This window comes from Toxotes jaculatrix, chromosome 12, assembly GCF_017976425.1.
Source record: "Toxotes jaculatrix isolate fToxJac2 chromosome 12, fToxJac2.pri, whole genome shotgun sequence".
In the NCBI taxonomy this organism is placed as follows: domain Eukaryota; kingdom Metazoa; phylum Chordata; class Actinopteri; family Toxotidae; genus Toxotes; species Toxotes jaculatrix.
Genome location: NC_054405.1, coordinates 16520690 through 16539010, shown reverse-complemented (window position 1 = coordinate 16539010; position 18321 = coordinate 16520690). Strand labels below are relative to the sequence as shown.

At 41.5% G+C, this 18321-nt stretch overlaps 2 protein-coding genes across 9 annotated transcripts in view; one reads left to right on the top strand and one right to left on the bottom strand.

The window, feature by feature from the left end:
* Positions 1–325: 325 nt before the first annotated feature.
* On the bottom strand, positions 326–9746 carry irf1b (interferon regulatory factor 1b). 6 transcript variants are annotated; one of them, XM_041051089.1, is made up of 10 exons: positions 9602–9746; positions 8864–8956; positions 8217–8316; positions 7968–8135; positions 7711–7760; positions 7396–7531; positions 7133–7249; positions 884–912; positions 586–700; positions 326–459 (listed from the first exon to the last, which is right to left on the bottom strand). In XM_041051089.1, exons 2-10 carry the CDS (start codon positions 8948–8950, stop codon positions 371–373), a joined length of 891 nt encoding a protein of 296 aa, XP_040907023.1. In that variant the 5' UTR covers positions 8951–8956; positions 9602–9746; the 3' UTR covers positions 326–370. The 6 variants fall into 6 exon arrangements, with proteins under 6 accessions (XP_040907023.1, XP_040907020.1, XP_040907019.1 ...); XM_041051086.1 differs by lacking the exons at positions 7133–7249; positions 7396–7531; positions 7711–7760; ... (2 more) ...; positions 8864–8956; positions 9602–9746 and adding exons at positions 1035–1106; positions 1421–1538; positions 1734–1762; ... (2 more) ...; positions 2633–2738; positions 3491–3534; XM_041051083.1 differs by lacking the exons at positions 326–459; positions 586–700; positions 884–912 and adding exons at positions 5556–6436; positions 6639–6756; positions 6952–6980 and having other exon boundaries at positions 9602–9745.
* Positions 9747–15362: 5616 nt separating this feature from the next.
* acsl6 (acyl-CoA synthetase long chain family member 6) overlaps positions 15363–18321 on the top strand; it is a 34472-nt gene continuing 31513 nt past the window's right edge. The window contains exons 1-3 of one of the 3 annotated variants that reach the window (XM_041051090.1): positions 15363–15411; positions 15593–15687; positions 16883–17007. In XM_041051090.1, the coding sequence (XP_040907024.1) occupies positions 16962–17007 (46 nt within the window). In that variant the 5' untranslated portion in view covers positions 15363–15411; positions 15593–15687; positions 16883–16961. Of the gene's footprint in view, positions 15412–15592; positions 15688–16678; positions 17008–18321 lie in introns of those variants that run through there. The other 2 variants (XM_041051092.1, XM_041051091.1) reach the window with 2 other exon arrangements.

Here is an 18321-nt window from a genome sequence, read left to right as displayed (position 1 = left end):
TGTATAGTGTGAACATGATGCTGCTTATGCATGATGCTAAATGATATAATAAAACAATACAATTCTTAGCAAAGCTGCTTTTTGTTGTTAATTATTTTTCAAGTAATATGTAATGTTAACATCAATGGCCACAGAACACTAGCCAAGCACTTTATTAGGAACACCTGTACACCTGCTTCTTTATGCAATTATCCAGTCCGTCAGTAATATGGCAGCCGTGCAGTGCTTACAATCAGGCATATAGAGGTCAGTGTTCTAGCTTAAAGTGTGGACACTGCTCAGATACTGGCGGGGTGATGGTGAACTGAGAAGATGGGCGAAGATGATGGGCAGGAATGCCACAGTATTGTCTGGTCCTGTCCTGAGACCCTTAGAGCTTGGGGGAGGTGCCTTGGCAAAGGGTTCCCCAGAGTGAGTCTGAGCCCAAAGTCGTGTACTGTGGCAGCTCGTCTAATTCATCTGTAAAACAGAGGAAATCCAAGGTCAGGATGTTGAAGGAGAATGCAAACTACCAGTGGCCTATAGGAGATGTGGTCTAAGCAGAAGTTGCAGTGTCCATTTGACCCATCAATTAGCAATATTTACCTGAGGAATCACTCCACTGGCTCCCTGGACTGGCACATGGTTGATCGCTCAGGAACCCTGTGCCATCTAAACTGCTTGGCACCCAGTGTGAGTCTTTCTCAATTTGCTGGCAAATCTGAAAGAGCAACAGGGGACTGACTATGTTTTGCGCAACTTTTTCACACCAGTCTTTAACAATCAGTCTTTTAGTTTTTGAGTTTTATTACACAAGCCAAACAAGCAGAATAAGACAAACATGGGTATTCCTGTCAATGCAAAGTGCATGCTATTAAGAGTAGGAGCCGAGTTCCATGTTTACCTCAATAATGTCGTCAGCGTAATTGTGATCTAGAAGATCACATCAGAGAGAGAGAGAGTGATATCAGTATGTCTGTTTGAATTTACTCCATTTCGTTTCGGGTAATCCAAACCATTTATTAGCAAGCATGACATCTGTGTTAATGTCTTACCAGGACTGTGATCGGGTGAAACTTCAAATCTGGGCAAACAGTTGTTTGAAAAGCTCCCAGGCCCAATCGTATCTGAAAAAGGCAATAGCATTAAATACACCTGTTTTTTGGTGGCAAATTCAAGGCAGCCTTCACTACACTCTGCACATTAATAATAAGATCACTTCATTTTTGGCTTCTCAAAAGTGTATGGGACAGAGCAGTTTGGGTTCATGACTGAATGCCACAGGAAATTACAGTACTATCAAGTTTATTCTTCGACGACTCCCAGTTTTCTTCCGGAAATGCCATGGGAGACTGACTGTCATTGTACCAGTGGCCTATAGGAGATGTGGTCTAATCAGAAGTTGCAGTGTCCATTTGACCCACCAACTAGCAATATTTACCTGACGAGGAGTCACTCCACTGGCTCCCTGGACTGGCACATGGTTGATCGCTCAGGAACCCTGTGCCATCTAAACTGCTTGGCACCCAGTGTGAGTTTTTCTCAATTTGCTGGCAAATCTGAAAGAGCAACACTGGACTGAGTACGGCTATGTTTTGCACAACTTCAGTTTTTTCACACCAGTCATTAACAATCAGTCTTTTAGTTTTTGGGCTTTATTACATGAGCCAAACAAGCAGTATAAGACCAATATGGGTATTCCTGTCCATGCAAAGTGCATGCTATTAAGAGTAGGAGCCGAATTCCATGCTTACCTCAATAATGTCGTCAACAGAACTGTGATCTAGAAGATCACATCAGAGAGAGAGGGAGGGTGATATCGGTCTGTTTTAATTTACTTCAGGCTACTCCAAAACCTTTACTTCAGGCTACTTAATGTCTTACCAGGACTGTGATCAGGTGAACGTTCAAATCTAGGCAAACAATTGTCTGAAAAGCTCCCAGGCCCATCTGAAAAAGACAATAGCATTAAATACATTTGCTTTTTAGTGGTGAATTCAAGTCAGCCTTCACTACACCCTGTACATTAACAATAAGATCATTTCATTTTTGGCTTCTCAAAAGTGTATGGGCACAGGACAAAGCAGTTTGAGTTTTGAATGCCACAGGAAATTACAGTACTATCAAGTTTATTCTTTATTCTTTTTTTCCTCACCCGGCTGGTCAGTGCGCACTGTACTGTCGACTGTGTTTTCCTGAGTTGACGACGTCTTCACCAGCCGTGACCTCATCTTCATTCTTAACATGGCCATGTTTACCTAAAATATGCAGCATCAAAGGAAGATCTTTAGATAAATGGGGAATCTTGTCTGTGATGTTCAGTAATGACACCAAATAAACTCCTGCATCTGGCTCAGCTTAGATTTACTACCGCCTAACGGCAGCACAGGAGGGTGAAAAACAAACGAGTTTTGCAGTTTCATCAGTTTCATCTCCGTGCACTTCTTCCCTTATTTAATCAACTTCTGTCAGTAGCTTACAGTCAAACTGCACAAGCTTGACCAACCGCAAAAACAAAAACATTACTGCACGAGACATTTAGGAATGTTGTGTGCATTTATTCAAGATTTACAATATTTATTCTGAAAACGCAGCAATAAAAATGAGGCAACCCATGGAAGTGGAAGTATTACATTAATATTAAGTCACTCACAGGATTTGCTTGTTCTATTATCCGATTGCTCCAGAGAAACTTGTCCTCACCCGGAGACCTTGCATGGACTGCAGAGATTCCCCGTCGATTCATGGAAGAGGGTACACTATAAAAAATGCCCACACCGAAAACAAAGCAAGTCTCATGTCGACTCATAATTCAGTTTTTCATAGAGCATTTTAATAAAAATATTCTATATATGATAACAGCTTTCCAAGTTTCTGCCTCTACAAGTTCATTCATGACATGACTTGTGAAATGAAGTGCGCATATTGTAAAGTAAAAGCAGCTGCAGTTAACAACAAATTAATTACTGTTAAGTCAGCACAGCAAACATTTTTCAACCAAAGTGACTTGCACTATATCTAATCTCTGCATATTCGCCGCTCGATCCCCATCGTCCAACAAAACAATGTGATATAAAACGTGAAATATAAATAACTGTTTAAGTTCAGGTAGACTTTATTTGCAGTGGTCGCGCATGCGCTCCTGAACCCCCTTGTAGCAGCTGACCAGTTTCCGAGAAATCACACCATTGACTGCAAGAAGGACAGGAGCAAAAATATGGCCTGAATACACTGGTGCGTTGCACGTCGACTAAGCCCACCCCACACTTGGATGACCTTACTTGACTGCGACTTTTTTTTTATACTGTACAGCTTATTGCAAACGTTGCAAATGTTATTTTACTGTCATATTTAAAGACAAAGCAAAATGAAACACTGCAGTATGACAGACTATGGTTTTATTGTGAAAAGAAAAATCATCCCACAGCTTCTGAAATGCACAGAAATAAAGCACAAACGCAAGGGAGTGAATGAAAATGACCAGAAATCTCTCAGTCTCAGTGGGACTCACAGGTTACTTTCCAGTAGAAGTTTATGCATGTTTCCATACAGTAAATCCAAGGTTATATTTCCTCTGGTGGGGCATTTGACGAGTTGGTACAACGTTGGTATAGTGATGGCTGGTTGTAAATGAGAAGGGTCGAGCCACAGCCTTTCAGACCCTAAAGACCACGCTCCTTCAAACTGTGCCAATTATCACAACCATGACCCTAAGTTTGTTCTGTGGCTGCGGCTGGACATATTCCTGAGGTAAACAGCAGCAACAATGATGTATGTAAAGACCCTCTGCTGATCAGCCACACAATATCTATATTAAAGTGAAAAAGCAAAGAAAATGTCGGGTTTAAAGATAATGAATGAAACATGCAAGTGTAAAACTCAGCAACTTTAGCTGGAGCTACTGCAACATGCTACCACCAGAGCGCCGCCATCTAGAAATTAAAAAACTCAATCAGCAAGCAGCTTCCGCTTTTATTCTGAAAATGTAACAGGAAATGTGTGGTTTTCCCTCAAAAGGCTTCACTGGGCCCATATGAAGTCACATGATATACTGTAAAGTGTGTCTACCAGTCCCACACAACTTAATCAAGGCTTTTAATTGGTTGGTTTGTCTGAACAGCATAAAAAGCCTTCATCACCTGGTTATCAGCACATTTTCATCTTTCAAGTGGATTAACTACTTGTGCGGTTTACAGCAAACACCTGGACAAACCTGAAAAGATTCACACAATGAATGAAAAGGATCTCATCGCTGTTCAGTGTGATCTGCCAGCGCAATCGCGTGTTGTGACGGAAAATGGCAGCTGCCAAAGATATGCAGACTACTTTATCAAATCAATCAAGATCCGGGCATCCAGACACCCATTGTTAACATGCATGGCTACAGAACATTCACCGAGCAATTTATTAGGAACACCTGTGCACCATATTATCCAATCATCCAGTCATGTGGCAGCAGTGCAGTGCATAAAATCATCCAGATCCAGCTCAGGAGCTTCAGTTAATCTTCACATGATCTCTGACTTTGATCATGCTATGATTGTTGGTGCTAGACATCTTGGTTTGAGTATTTCTTCTGATCTTCTTGGGATTTTTTTTTTCTTTTACGCACAACAGTCTCTCGAGTTTTTACTCAGAATGGAGCCAAAAATAAGACAGAAACACCTTGTCGATGAGACAGGTCAGAGGAGAATGGCCAGAGTGGTTGGAGTTTTATTGGCTTACTTTGGACCCCTTAATCCCAGTAAATTATCATTTGAATGCCACAGTCTGTCTGAGTATTGTTGTTGACCATGTTCTTCACTTTATGGCCACAATACTTCCAGCATGATAATGCACCAGGTCATAAAGCAAAAGCCATCTCAAATTGGTTTCATGAACATGACAGTGAACTTCAGTGGCCTCCCCTGTCACCAGATCCAAATCCAACTGAGCACCTTTGGGATGAGGTAGAACAGGAGACTGGCAGTGTCAATGTGCAGATGACAAATTCTGCTGAAATCATGCGATGCAATCACATCAACTTGGAGCAGAATCTCAAAGGAATGTTTCCAACACCCTGTAGAATCCAAACCATGAAGAACTGGAGATGTTTTGAGAGCAAAGGAAATAACTGCCCAGTGTTAGTAAGGTGTTCCTAATAAAGTGCTCAGTGGGTGTATGTTATATAATGACACCATTTCCTCAAACTCTGTGGGGATTACAGGGGAACCCCAGATAAAGAAGATTAAAGAAATTATGTAACTATTTGCTTTATATCTTTTTAGTGCAGTAACAGCCCACATACTGAATAACTTATATTCTCTGCAAGTAGGTAATAACCTACTCTTTTCTGGAAAAACGCTTTTTTTTTTCTTTTTTTTTTTTAAATTAGTCGTAAGCTAATGACTTGCTTTAAATTGGACAAAATAAAAAATCTGGACCGACATAATTTGAGTTTTTCCAGTGAGACCCTTAATTAGCTACTTGAGACGCATTTGTTGTTTTGGGTCAGTGGTCAAAGTCAATCATTTCATTACAGCACAGCACTTAAAGTCAACTATCTCTACACACATAAACTTAAAGCTCTTTGTGTTTATAGTAAGGAGCCATCTTTATTCACATTTTAAAATAGATCTTTTTATTTTATAAAAACACAAACAACTATTTACAAGATTCCTTAACAATTGCTTTAAGCAAAAAAGAAACAAAATTGTAAGATTATGAAGTAGAGCTTTTACCAGACATTTTTTTAAGATGATAGTTTGCTTTATGATATAACTAAAATTCACCTTTACACATAACGGAAAACACACATTTTCACAGATTTTATGTGGTAATTATTTGACACTATGCATTAACTGTCTGTCAGATATATGTACTGAATGTGAGCCTATTTGCATTTAAGTATTTGCTACCTGGTATGGAGTCACAACTGAGTGAAAATGCCCTGCCTGAGCAGTAACAGGACAGATTTCTGTCTTATTACAGATCAACATCACAAAAAAACTGAGCACCACAAAGCCTTGAACCCGCCAAAAACACAGATAATAAGCAGTATGTCCTTTAACAGCAGAGCACTTCATATATTCTCTTCATAACTTCACATTAAGTTTGTTCACCTAAAACACGTACATACGGGTTGAGGGAGAAAAGGGAAACTCTCCAAGTTGTCAGACACATGGTAAGCGCAACTCTGGGGGTGGGTGGGATGTTTTAGCTTAAAGTGTAGACAGCCCTCATTAGATCCTGGAGGGGTGATGCTAGGTGATCCGACTGAGATGATGGGGGAAGATGATGGGCAGGAAAAGCTTTTTTCCATAATGTCCATAATGTCAGAAGCATTGTCCTGTCCTGTCCTGAGCCCCTCAGAGGTTGGGCAAAATCTCTGGGCAAATGTTTTTCCAGAAGCTGTCTGTGGGAATTGTGAAGTCTGAGACCAAAGTTGTGTACTGTGGATGTTCGTCTAGTTCATCGACTGTAAAACAAAGAGAGGAAATTCAAGGTCAGGATGCTGAAGGAGTAGTATCAGTAGCCTACAAGAGATGTGGTCTAAGCGGAAGTCGCAATGAGTTACTTTGCTTCACTTACTAAACTTACTACATGCATAGACAGAAGCACTTTACATCTACATCTTTATACTTTAACTCCTAAACTGCCAGCATGGAGTGTAATGTTACCTGACGAGGAATCACTCCACTGGCTCCCTGGGCTGGCGCATGGTTGATTGCTCAGGAACCCCGTGCCGTCTAAACTGCTTGCAATCCAGTGTGAGTCTTTCTCCATTTGCTGGCAAATCTGAAAGAGCAACACTGGACTGAGTACGGCTATGTTTTGCACAACTCCAGTTTTTTCACACCAGTCTTTAACAATCAGTCTTTTAGTTTTTGGGTTTTAATACACAAGCCAAACAAGCAGAATAAGACAAACATGGGTATTCCTGTCAATGCAGAGTGCATGCTATTAAGAATAGGAGCCGAATTCCATGCTTACCTCAATAATGTCGTCAGGATAGCTGTAATCTAGAAGATCACATCAGAGAGAGAGGGAGAGGAAAGGGAGGGAACATGAGTATGGCGCTGTGATATCAATCTGTCTGTCTGAATTTACTTCATTTTGTTTTGGCTAATCCAAAACCATTTATTAGCAAGTACAACATGTGTTAATGTCTTACCAGGACTGTGGTCAGGTGAAACTTCAAATCTGTGGAAATAGTTGTCTGCAAAGCTCCCAGGCCCAATCTCAACTGATAAAGACCAGTCAGGAACCTCAGCTGGAGTCAGACTGTAACCTGCAAGGATGGCAAACAATAGCATTGAATACACTTGCTTTGTGTATGGGCACAGGACAGAGCAGTTTGAATTCATGACTGAATGCCACAGGAAATTACAGTACTATCAAGTTTATTCTTCAACTACTCCCAGTTTTCGTCCTCACCTGGCTGGTCTGTGTGCACTGTACTGTCGACTGTGTTTTCCTGAGTTGAAAAAGTCTCTTCCGGCAGTGAAGAAGCCATGGGAGACTGGCTGTCACTGTAATCAGTGTCTTCCTCCATCTTGACCTCTGAGCTCTGCTGAAGGGAAGAATTCAAATTGAGTGAGATTTAGGAAGCTTCAATAATAACCAAAGAAATGTGCATTTGTATGTCTAGCTGCTACACCGATACCACAACAATAACATTGTTTTCTAAAGACATTATTGTCTCTGTCTATATAAAAATAAGTGCTGTTGAATCTACAGAACAATACTTACAGCATTCACCCTCCTACGTTGTTTCATTTCCTTTGCTTTGCTTCGTTTGTCTGTGAAGATGAAAGAAAAACATTTTGGTCACTTGACGTCTTAAACAGCCCATAGTATGATTGTAGAACAAACTCACTTCATGTGTAAAAAAGAAAACGGTGAAAAAAAAAAAAAAAAATCAGCAGCCAGCACATGCTGCTGCACACCAATGTTAATTCACTGAAGAAAAAAAAAAGTTCTAGCTGACTTCCTGTCACTTGTCTCACCTCTAGATTTTGGGGTGGCAGGCAGCATCCTGAAGACGCGCATTGCTTGGTGGCCTTTGTTGACGCTCCTGTCTTTCACCTCTTCGATGTCAGGCAGTGAATTCATAGCACAGCGGAAGTTGGCTTTCCACGTCTTTGGGTCACAGGTCTGGCCCTCGACGTATTTCCCTGCAGAATGCATTTTGTTTAGTTTCATTCCTTAATAATTTTGCTGCTTTATATTTGCAGTCGGTATGTGTATTTGCTCACCTGTGTGGATGGCCCACTCTTTGAACAGACATGCATCCTTGTCCAGCTCCCAGCCGTGTCGAGCTGCATGCTTCCAGGGGATTGAGAACATCGTCTTATCCTGGAAAACACAAAACAACATGCTGAGTTGGGACGAGTGCAGCCACGCATTCAACACAGAACAAAAATAAAAACATAAGCACACATTTTCAAATATGTTTTCTATTGAATGGCTGTAATTATCAAATATTATTTGCACACACAAACAAGCTTTTGTTTTTGTTTTATAAACACAGTATGTCATGTCAGGAGGAAATATTTAATCTCTCTTTGACATGTTTGTCTCATTTCCCACAAGAAGATAAAGTAGTGATTGAATACGCAGTGATGTCTGTGAGCTACAGACCAAAAATGGTGTCTGTTTTGTCTACTGTTTATTTTAAAAGGCTGCCATAGTTTCCAAATGTTTTCCTGACCATTTAACTGCCCAATATACCACTTTGGTTATTTTTGTTTACTTTTATGAGTAGCTGCTCCACTCCTACAGCAAAATACATTTCAAAATGTCTATTACTGTACTTATTCCAACATACTGACCATAGGTTTTTCAGTAAATGTCATTTACACGACTCAATCCAATGTATTCCAGGGAGACATAAGCATCTCACCTTGTCCACCCAAGTCAGACCCGAGATGGAGTTGGACTCGATCATCTTCTCCAGCCACGGCCTCATCTTCATTCTTGACACAGGCATGATTCCCTAAAATATGCAGCAACAAAGGAAAATCTTTAGATAAACTGGGAATGTGTGTGATATTCAGTACCTACAGCAAATGAATTCCCGCGTCTGCCTCAGCTTAGATTTACTGCTGCGCAGAAGTATGAGAAGAGTTCACGACCGGGGCAGGCAGCAGGGCAGGAGGCAGTTGCGCGTAGGAGTCAACGTTATTTATGAAGGTCAGAATAGACCAAAAAAATAAAAAGCGCTTTTTCTTAGTTTTGCATTCAGAGAAGGTTTCGTATATAAGTAGACTCGTTTTACACTTCAAAAGTCTAAAATAAATCTTCGTGCAACTTGATTGCATCCAGACAGGTGGTATTAACGTACGCCAAAAGATCGCCTGAGCGCGGAGAGAGCACACACCTCTTCCTAGACCGTTGCATGCATTCAATACACAAAAAGTCCGGTTGTAAAAAGTCACTTCATCCCTTATTTAATCAACTTCTGTTAGTCACTAAATTGTATAAATAAAAAACAAAAGTATTACTGCATGAGCCATTAAGGAATGTTTTGCGCATTTGTTCAATATTTACAATAATTATTCTGAAAACGCCGCAATAAAAATATTTCAAAATGAGGCAACCCATGCAAGTGGAAGTATTACATTAATATCAAGTCACTTACAGGCTTTACTTGTTCTATGATCCGTAAGAGGAAAGTGCACAGAATAAGTCCGTTTGGATTATGAGTGCTCCACAGAAACTCCTCCTCGTCTTTGTATTAATCACTTGCAGATCGCTCTTGAACTGAGAGACTGCATAGTTGTATGGGTTTTTATATAGGATACGGCGGGTTTTCCCCGGCCGGTCAAGAAGGAGAGCACACTGTAAAAAATGTCCACATCGAAAACAAAGCAAGTCACACGTCGACTCACAATCAGGTTTTTCAGAGAGCATTTTTTAAAATTCTCTCCAAAAGAACTTGCACTGTAAATAACTGATCTCATCTTTGCATATTTGCAGCAAAACAGTGGGATTTAAAACATGAAATATAGATTACTCTTCAAGTTCAGATTGACTTTATTTACAGTGGTCGCGCATGCGCTCCTGAACCCCCTTGCAGATCCTCCCTCAGAGCCGTAGATCTGTTTCCGAGAAATCACGCTGTTAAATGCAAGGAGGAAGTTAATAACAACATAGCTTGATTACACTGGTGTGTTGCACGTAGGCTAAACCGACCCCATACTTGAATGACCTGACAGTCGACAGTCGTGTTTTGTTTGTTTGTTTTTTTTCTTTGTGCATGTGGCAGTTCTGCACGCTCAGCAGCTGGACTGCTTATTGCAAACCATTCAGTTTTTGCAGGTAACCTCACAGGGTGCAGATGTTGTTTTACCGTGATGTTTACACAAAGCAAAATGAAACACTGAAGCATGACAGGCGATGGTTTTATTGTTGTATGTTGTAACATACCCAGACCACCATTAGCCTGCAACTGTACTAATGTGAACAGTTTTTGTTTTTGCTAGTAGTGATAGAATATGTAATATCAATCTGTGGTTTGCACATTGTGCAAAGTGTACCTTACCATAATAGCAATATGCATATAAACTAATAAACTTGAAGAGCATAATTCCCCTACACACACTCGACTGTAGCGTATTCGTCATCCAGATTAAAAAAAAAAAACAAAACAAAGAACGTAATGACAAACATGTGCAGGGGACCAGCCCTTTAGTATAAACAGCAACCCAGCGAAGAAGTCAGGCATTTACGAGAAATGATGTAGTAATTTCTGTGGACCACTAGGGGAAGTGTGGCACAGGCTTTCTTGCAGACTGGTTGAATTTAAGCCATGCAGTATGAAGCACTGAAGCAATAATTGCTCAACGGGAAAAGGAGTGGTAGTCGTAAACTCCGCGGAATCAGCAGCCGTGTGGGCTCAGTGTGACAGAATGCAGAGCTTTTTTTTTTACACCCATCATCCTTCATGTCTGTGGCAATAACTCACCAACGGCTCATGAAATACGCACAAATACAGCGCAGAACTGCAAGAGAGTGAATGAAAACGACAGGGCGTGATCTGCATTCAAAGATTTCTTTATATATTGTACATTTTGAATTCTGGTGTTTTTCCCGCACCGCTGTAAATTTACAACACCTAATAAATCCAGGAGGTCGTGTCCTATAACGACACCGGAGCACGCGCATGCCTCGCTTTCGTCGTGGGAATCTGGGAAACTCCACTCCCGAGCTGTCGGGGCTGCCGGTGCTGTCCATCTAAGGGGCTTCCCGCGTGGTGTGTTGGCGCGCTCGCGTGATGTGAGGCTCATGCAACGCGCGCGCCTGGAAGGGAATAGAAGGGAGTTTTCCAGCGGAGTTTTCACCGGCAGTAGGTCGGTGGGATTTCCCAATGAAGTTTGGATTTGTTGGGGGGGGAAATCATCCCAATTTTCCGAACTGTCTCAGCTCTCAGACAGACTCCCTGCTGATGGATGACAACAGCGTGAGAGGAAAAACGTGAATTATAGGACAAACAGGTGTAACTGTTAGGAGCTGTTATTAGTTTAGACTGTTATAGTGTGATTTCACATCAACAGTATCACACACACATATATATATATAGTGCTCAGCATAAATGAGTACACCCCAACAGATTTGTCAGAACCCCTTTAGTTTCCTTTCAGAATCAACATTTTCAATGGGATCCTATACTACAAAATACTCCCACAAATGCAGGCCATTGATTGCAAACAGGATTTGTTAATTTGCACACACAAAGAAGTCATTTTGCTAACAAATTCATTCAAGCCCATTTCTAATTATTCATTACACAGGTGACCAGCAGACAGTTGACTATAAAAGGGCATTACTTAACAAAGAAAACCCCTTTCGATTTCAATGGCACCACCTGGAAGAGAAATGTCACAAGACCTGAGAAAGAAAATAATTTCTTTACACAAGAAAGGTGAAGGCTACAAGAAGATCAGCAAAGCTTTACTTAAAAGTCAGAATACTGTAGCAAAAGTGATGCAAAAATTTAACAAAGATGGAACTGCAACCATCTCACAGAGACGTCCAGGCCGTCCACTGAAGTTACAGCTCAACTGGGTCGTCTTCTGATGAGAAGGGTTGAAGAAAATCGCCATGCAAGTTCACTGCAGTTAGCTAAAGAAGTAGAAAGCCAAACTGGGGTGAATGTTTCCCGTGACACAATACCGAGTACACTGCAGAGGAATGGCATGCATGGCTGTCGTCCATGAAGGAAGCCTCTCCTAAAGCCCCTGCACAAAAAAACCCGCCTAGAATTTGCTAGGGCCCATGCTGACAAAGATGAAGATTACTGCGACTCTATACTCTGGAGTGATAAGACCAGGATAAGATGTTTTTGGAACTGATTGCTTCAAAACTGTATGGCATCGCAAAGGGGAGGAGTACAAAGAAAACTGCCCACAATGAAACATGGTGGTGGCAGTGCCCTTATGTGGGGCTGCATCGGTGCTGCTGGTGTTGGGGAGCTGCATTTCATTGATGGTATCATGAATTCACAGATGTACTGCTCTACATTGAAAGAGTAGATGCTACCATCACTCCGTGCCCTTGGTTGTCGTTCACTTCTCCAACATGATAATGATCCAAAACACACATCTAAGGCCACGGTTGCATTTCTGAAGAAGAACAGGGTGAAAGTGATTCAGTGGCCAAGTATGTCTCCTGATTTGAACCCAGTCGAACACCTATGGGGAAATCTGAAGAGACAGGTTGGGCATCACTCTTCATCCAGCATCCAGCCTCCAAAGAAGATTTTGTCATTTAAGTTATATTATTAACTTCACTTTCATGTTATGACTTAAACAAATGTTCTATAAAACTCAGTCATGTCAAAAAGTTGTTTTCACATATTTGGGGAAACTGTGCCACAAACACTGAAAATCACTGTATAATGGAAGGTTTAGAGCTATGCAGGTCTAGCATGTCATTGATTTAAAATACATTTGACCTTTTAATTCATTTATTTGTGTCTGCAACAACATCCTGAGAGTTGTATTTTCAGTTTCTACATTCTCATTTTAAATAGGTTAAATCTGTAGGCTAACTATTCCCACAGATGCGTCATGAGAACATGGGCAACTGGGCACACACATTTAAAAATCCTCCCACATAGGAACAAAACCCACAGAATGAAAGAGTCAAAGTCATTTGGTGTCTCTTAGTAGTCACTTTCTCATAGTCATACTCATTAGTGCCATTTGTAGTTCTGCATTTCTTTTTATACTCATTTTGTGTCTCATTTAGTCATTTGATTGACTTTCTGACAAGAACTGCAAACAGTCACTTAATACAGAGGCTTTGGTCCACGGTCCCCCTGACCCCTTGGGCCCTTGAGCCTATGACCATTAGGTCTATTCAGTAATCTATCTATCCCTATCCTCTGTAACTACACAGTGACAGACAACCACCCTACTCACCATTTCTAAGTTCTATTTACTACCTCACCTAATCTGGGATGCACATTAGTCTAACACCATGGTTTGCTTTGCACTGTCCTTGCTAAACTGCAAATCAAAAAATTTTTTTTTACAATTTTTCCACCCTCTTTGTTTACAGTAATGGCAGTTCTAATTATTTAGGCCACCTGCAAGGATAAGACAGTAATTTGAGGCTTTGGCATGAGGCAAGCTGCTTGAGCATCCAATCTCCCCCTGGACCATCTGCTTTGACAGCTCACTGACACTGGATCAAGTCAAAGCCCTCGTTAGTTAGCCTGCAATTGCACTGCAACCTTACGTAGGGTGGGGAGCTGGGGCAGTGGGAAGGTATAAAGATCACACCTAGTACCCTTTTTAGGGGAAATTTATTTCGGTTTTGGCTTTTGGTTTTCGACCGATGGCATGTGTGAAACATCATTTCGATTTTATTTGGAGCATAAAAATGACAGTAAATAAATCTATCTAAGAAGGGAAGACAAGCAAATGAGGTGACAGTGCTAAAAGTAAATCTTCTACAACAAGTTCAGCAACATGCTTCAAATTTACTGACTTACGTAAACACTTCAGCATTACTTGAAAGACGCAGACTTCAGCCCTCGGAGACATGAATTGTGTAATCTCCTCAGGTTTTACCCAAACTGGCCTGAGGGTGCAACGTTTTCTGTTTGTGGTTTTAAGTACTCCTGTCAGCCAAACAAATGTATTGCCTGTGAGAGCCAAAATGTAATTACACAATGCACCATCCTTTGTAAGCTCATTATAAGTTTTTTTTTTTTTTTTGACCTACAAGAGTAAACAGTAGCAAGTAATAAGCAGTGGTGCTTGAAGGAAGTAAATTTAGTCCATCTTAAGTAAAAGTTCTGCATTTAAAATCCTCCTTAAAGTACCAAAGTTACAAAAACTAAAATTTCATTTTGTGAAATGTTGAGTCACAGTGTTCATGTCTTTGGGCTTCAAACAGTTTCATTGAAACCATCGAAGATGGGAATTCACTACTTGGTGGATCTGCTATTGACTCACCTCTGAACCTCTGAAACAGTGACAAGAGGCCACAACAGGACACCTTTTTGAAGGGCGTCCTGAGCTAAAAAGGTCGGGAACAATTGATTTAATCTTATCATTGTAATGTGTTTAATAAGCTTATCGTTTGCTTTTTTTCATGTAAAATCTTAATCTGAAAAGGAACTAGCAACTAAAGCTGCCAGATAAATGTAGTGCACCAAGCAGTCTTAAATTAGACTGAAGTTGCATTGTGCAAAAGTGTCACATTTGATTGGTACATTAGGAGGATCAAGGTAGTTGAATTGATGTTAAAACATGGTTAATGATTAAGAGGATAGCAGTAAAGATGTTATGTTACCCTTCCAGCAAGAGGGAAACTGGGTCAAAGTGCTGTCATACTCTGTGGTGTTTAAGCATGGTGTCTTATCTTTAGTGCTGAGCAAACCTCTCAATCATATGGAAAGATAAAGAAACCAGAGGCAGACAGAAAGACTTGCATATAAAAAGGCAGTTTATTAGTTTCCATTCATTTGATAGTCACTCCAACTATGATCCTTTTATCTTAATCCCTTGTCTTCAACTGGTCTTTACATAGATAGTTCTTGCAGATTATTAGTCCACTCAACACAACAGGAAATCAGTTTTACAATATTTATTTTACTAGCCCATTAAAATCCAAATTTTTAATATACAGGGACTAAGCCATGATTTATCTAAGAAAGTGACACTTTGACCCTAAAACACAATGAATCCGCAATGTATTACCTTTATCATCCTGTCTGAGGAAAAGGTCCCCCTGACCTTTACCCCAACCTCCCACATCTGAAGTAATGTCATACTGAGCAGGTTTTTTTATTTTTTTTTGCTCAGCTGATGTTTTTCTCGTGTGCACTTTGATCACATTGCAAAATAAATCAACTAAGTAATCAATCTCAGTGCTTTTTGGTTCCCCAGCTAAAACACCTCACATTCACTCTCCTGGTGTCCTTCTGGCAGATCACAGGTCAGTTGGTTAAGTTTTACAAGCTACACTGAGATTAAAAGACATTCCCAGTTTGTAATTCCCCCTGCTTGTATATCTGTTTGCATGTTCTCTTTTCCTCCACCATCAATGAACAGCTTGACCATTCATCTCAGTACACAGGATCACTCTTTGCCTCTTGTCCTGTCTCTTTTCTCTGCAGCTGAATCAGAGAGGACAAAGAAGAAGAGTGGAAAGTTGGAGGGAGGCACTGCTGCAAGTGACAGATTAAACATCCTGGCAAGTGACCCATTTAAGGTCAGTCACATGACAGCAGCACAGTAAGACAGTAAGCATGTTGACCAGCACTGGAGACATTTTAGGGAGCTTTAATTATTATGGACAAATATTAGGTAGACATGCCTCGTGGTCATGCATTTAATATGAAATATTCAGCCCAATCTGCATGTTTTGGACATGAGGCATTAAACATGGCACAAAATGTTGTTGTTGTTGTTGTTGTTTTATATTATAGTTACTGAAAGAAATTTTGTTTAGTTAATTTCACAGACAGAAGAGTCAAATAAAATTCAGCGCAGCCAGTTCAGACCATAATCATTTGTGCTGCACTCTCACATCAGTCGTAGGGTGCTTGAGATAAAAGGATGGAAAATATAATCACTTTAAATGTGAGCACAGAGATGCCAGTGAGCCACACAGCTGCACGAATGACCGAAACATACGGTCATTTTAAACTTCATTTAGATTTCTTGACCCCCCCCCCCCCCCCTCTCTCTCTCTCTCTCTCTCCCCCTCTCATCCGTGTTGTCACTCTCTCACCCCCACCGTCACTTTGTCAGCCTTTCTCAAGGTTACTTTCGTTCACTGGGAGTGTCTTATCGTACCACGTGACCGTGACGCAAAGTTGCTCTGTGTCAAAGCTGTGCTCAGCTGCTGTGTTGGCTGCATGCTGTGATGTACCAGAGGTCCTCTTGAAATAAATCAATATTTAAAATAAATAAATAAATAAAATAAAATACCCACAGACATGCTTAAATTACTAGCATCTTAGTTTTGGCTGCTTATTTACAAATGTTATGTATAAAAATACGATTTTCAATGGCCAAATTACATCATGCATTTCGTGAATTTCATGATTATCTTACCATGAATGTGACAGTTAAAAGAAGACTAGGTCTGTAGGTTAGCATCCAGAAAAGACATTTCATCCTCAGTAACCTTGGCGTCGCGCGCATCTCTCATACGACCTATAAGCCCTTTAATTTCAGCAGGGGTGTCTGCCATTGCGCAGCAGCCAACTAGGTGAAGGTGGACAATCCACCAGGGGGAAGGATGCTTCAATAGGCCGTCGGGGTCTGTTTCTTCAGTCAACACATTCCGTTTTTTCAGGCACAGTAAAACCTGCTGGACATCCTCTGCTCGGCTCTCCCACTGTGTTCTGTCTCAGATATATTGTCGCCCCCCCCCCCCCCCCCTCTCCTTAATCTCCCAGATTGTCGGCGACTTGCTGCAGTCGATGCTGCAGTTCTGAGCCGCTCCTGCACCGGGACAGCTGACTCAATGAGAAAGACATGCTCGCATTCGTTTTGGTCTCTGGGTCGCTCTGGATTATTTTAGGTGAGTTGTGAAAATCTCTTCGCATTTTTCATTCATTTTCAGGATTTAGCATCGCTGGGCCGGGGCTAAAGGCGATGCACCTGTCTCGCAAAGAGTGTGTGTGTGTGGAGAGGAGGAGGAGGAGGAGGGGACGGCATTGTGTTTCATTCATTGCCGGCTTTTTCATTTATCGGGGGCTGTGGTATTTCCGTTTTTTTCTACAGAACCGTTTTCGTCGAGTATTTAATGTGTACGTTTTTGCTGCAGTTGGCTCTTTGCCTTTACCGTAATGACGCCGGTGACATGTTTAATTTTTCTCGGACTACACGTGTAGCTACCGAGCTCAGCCTCGATGCAGGCGTGTAACATCAGGGCCTTAGCGGGCTGTAGCTTCGGCCACAACAGTGCTTGAAATTCTAGCCCTATTTCAGAACTCATGGGTTATTGGGGCAGCGTCGATGGGGACGCTTCCAGGTTGGGCTTTTGCCTCTGATCAGGTGGGGAGACTGGCTGCCATGCGGCTGAATGCACGTGAGTCATTCTGCAGATCAGTGACTGAGCGTTTCCTCTCGGACAATGTGTTTTACGCTGAAAATCCAACCATTAAAGGGAGGGCTGTTTGCACTGTAAGCCGAACCAGATGAAAACGTGTCCATTTGAGGCCAGCCTGATGCTAAGGTCGTGTGACATTGTGCGTAGGAACCGGACACACGTCATATAAAACCCTTAGTAGCGCACATCTCACGACAGCCTGTCTCTCTATCTTACATCACGTGTGTCTACCGAAAAGAAGCTGCACAATCATGCACCCTGAGTGCTTTTATTCAAAACGGAACTCATCAGTTTGCCAAGAAGCCGGCTCTAAAACTAAGCATTTTGTCTATGATGTCCTCCGCCATGCCACGGTGATGGAGGGAGGGGAGGATGAGGAAGGATGACGCGCTTCCAATAGCAGCAGCTGATTGGACGGAGCTGTCCAGGGGAGAGGGGTGCTGAAATCCTGCGGCCTACCGGCAAACTAGAGAGCACGGCATGCTCTGCCGTAAGCGACACCACCCCCACCCCGGGTTACTGAGCGGTTTTAGGGGCTTCGTAACTGATCCATTTCAGGCTGTGTATTACAGTAATTAAAGTCAAAGACCAGATTGCAGGCGTTGTAAGGCACAATATTGGATGGTTATTGCTTTTATGCAACATGTCACAAAAGAACCATTGTAAATGTTCAGTTTTTTTTATGGATCGTGGTCGTAGATAACATGCAAGGCTAAATTTGAATGACAAATAGCCCTTGGTTTAACTGTTTGTTGAGTATAGGTCTTCAGCAGCAGCTGGCAC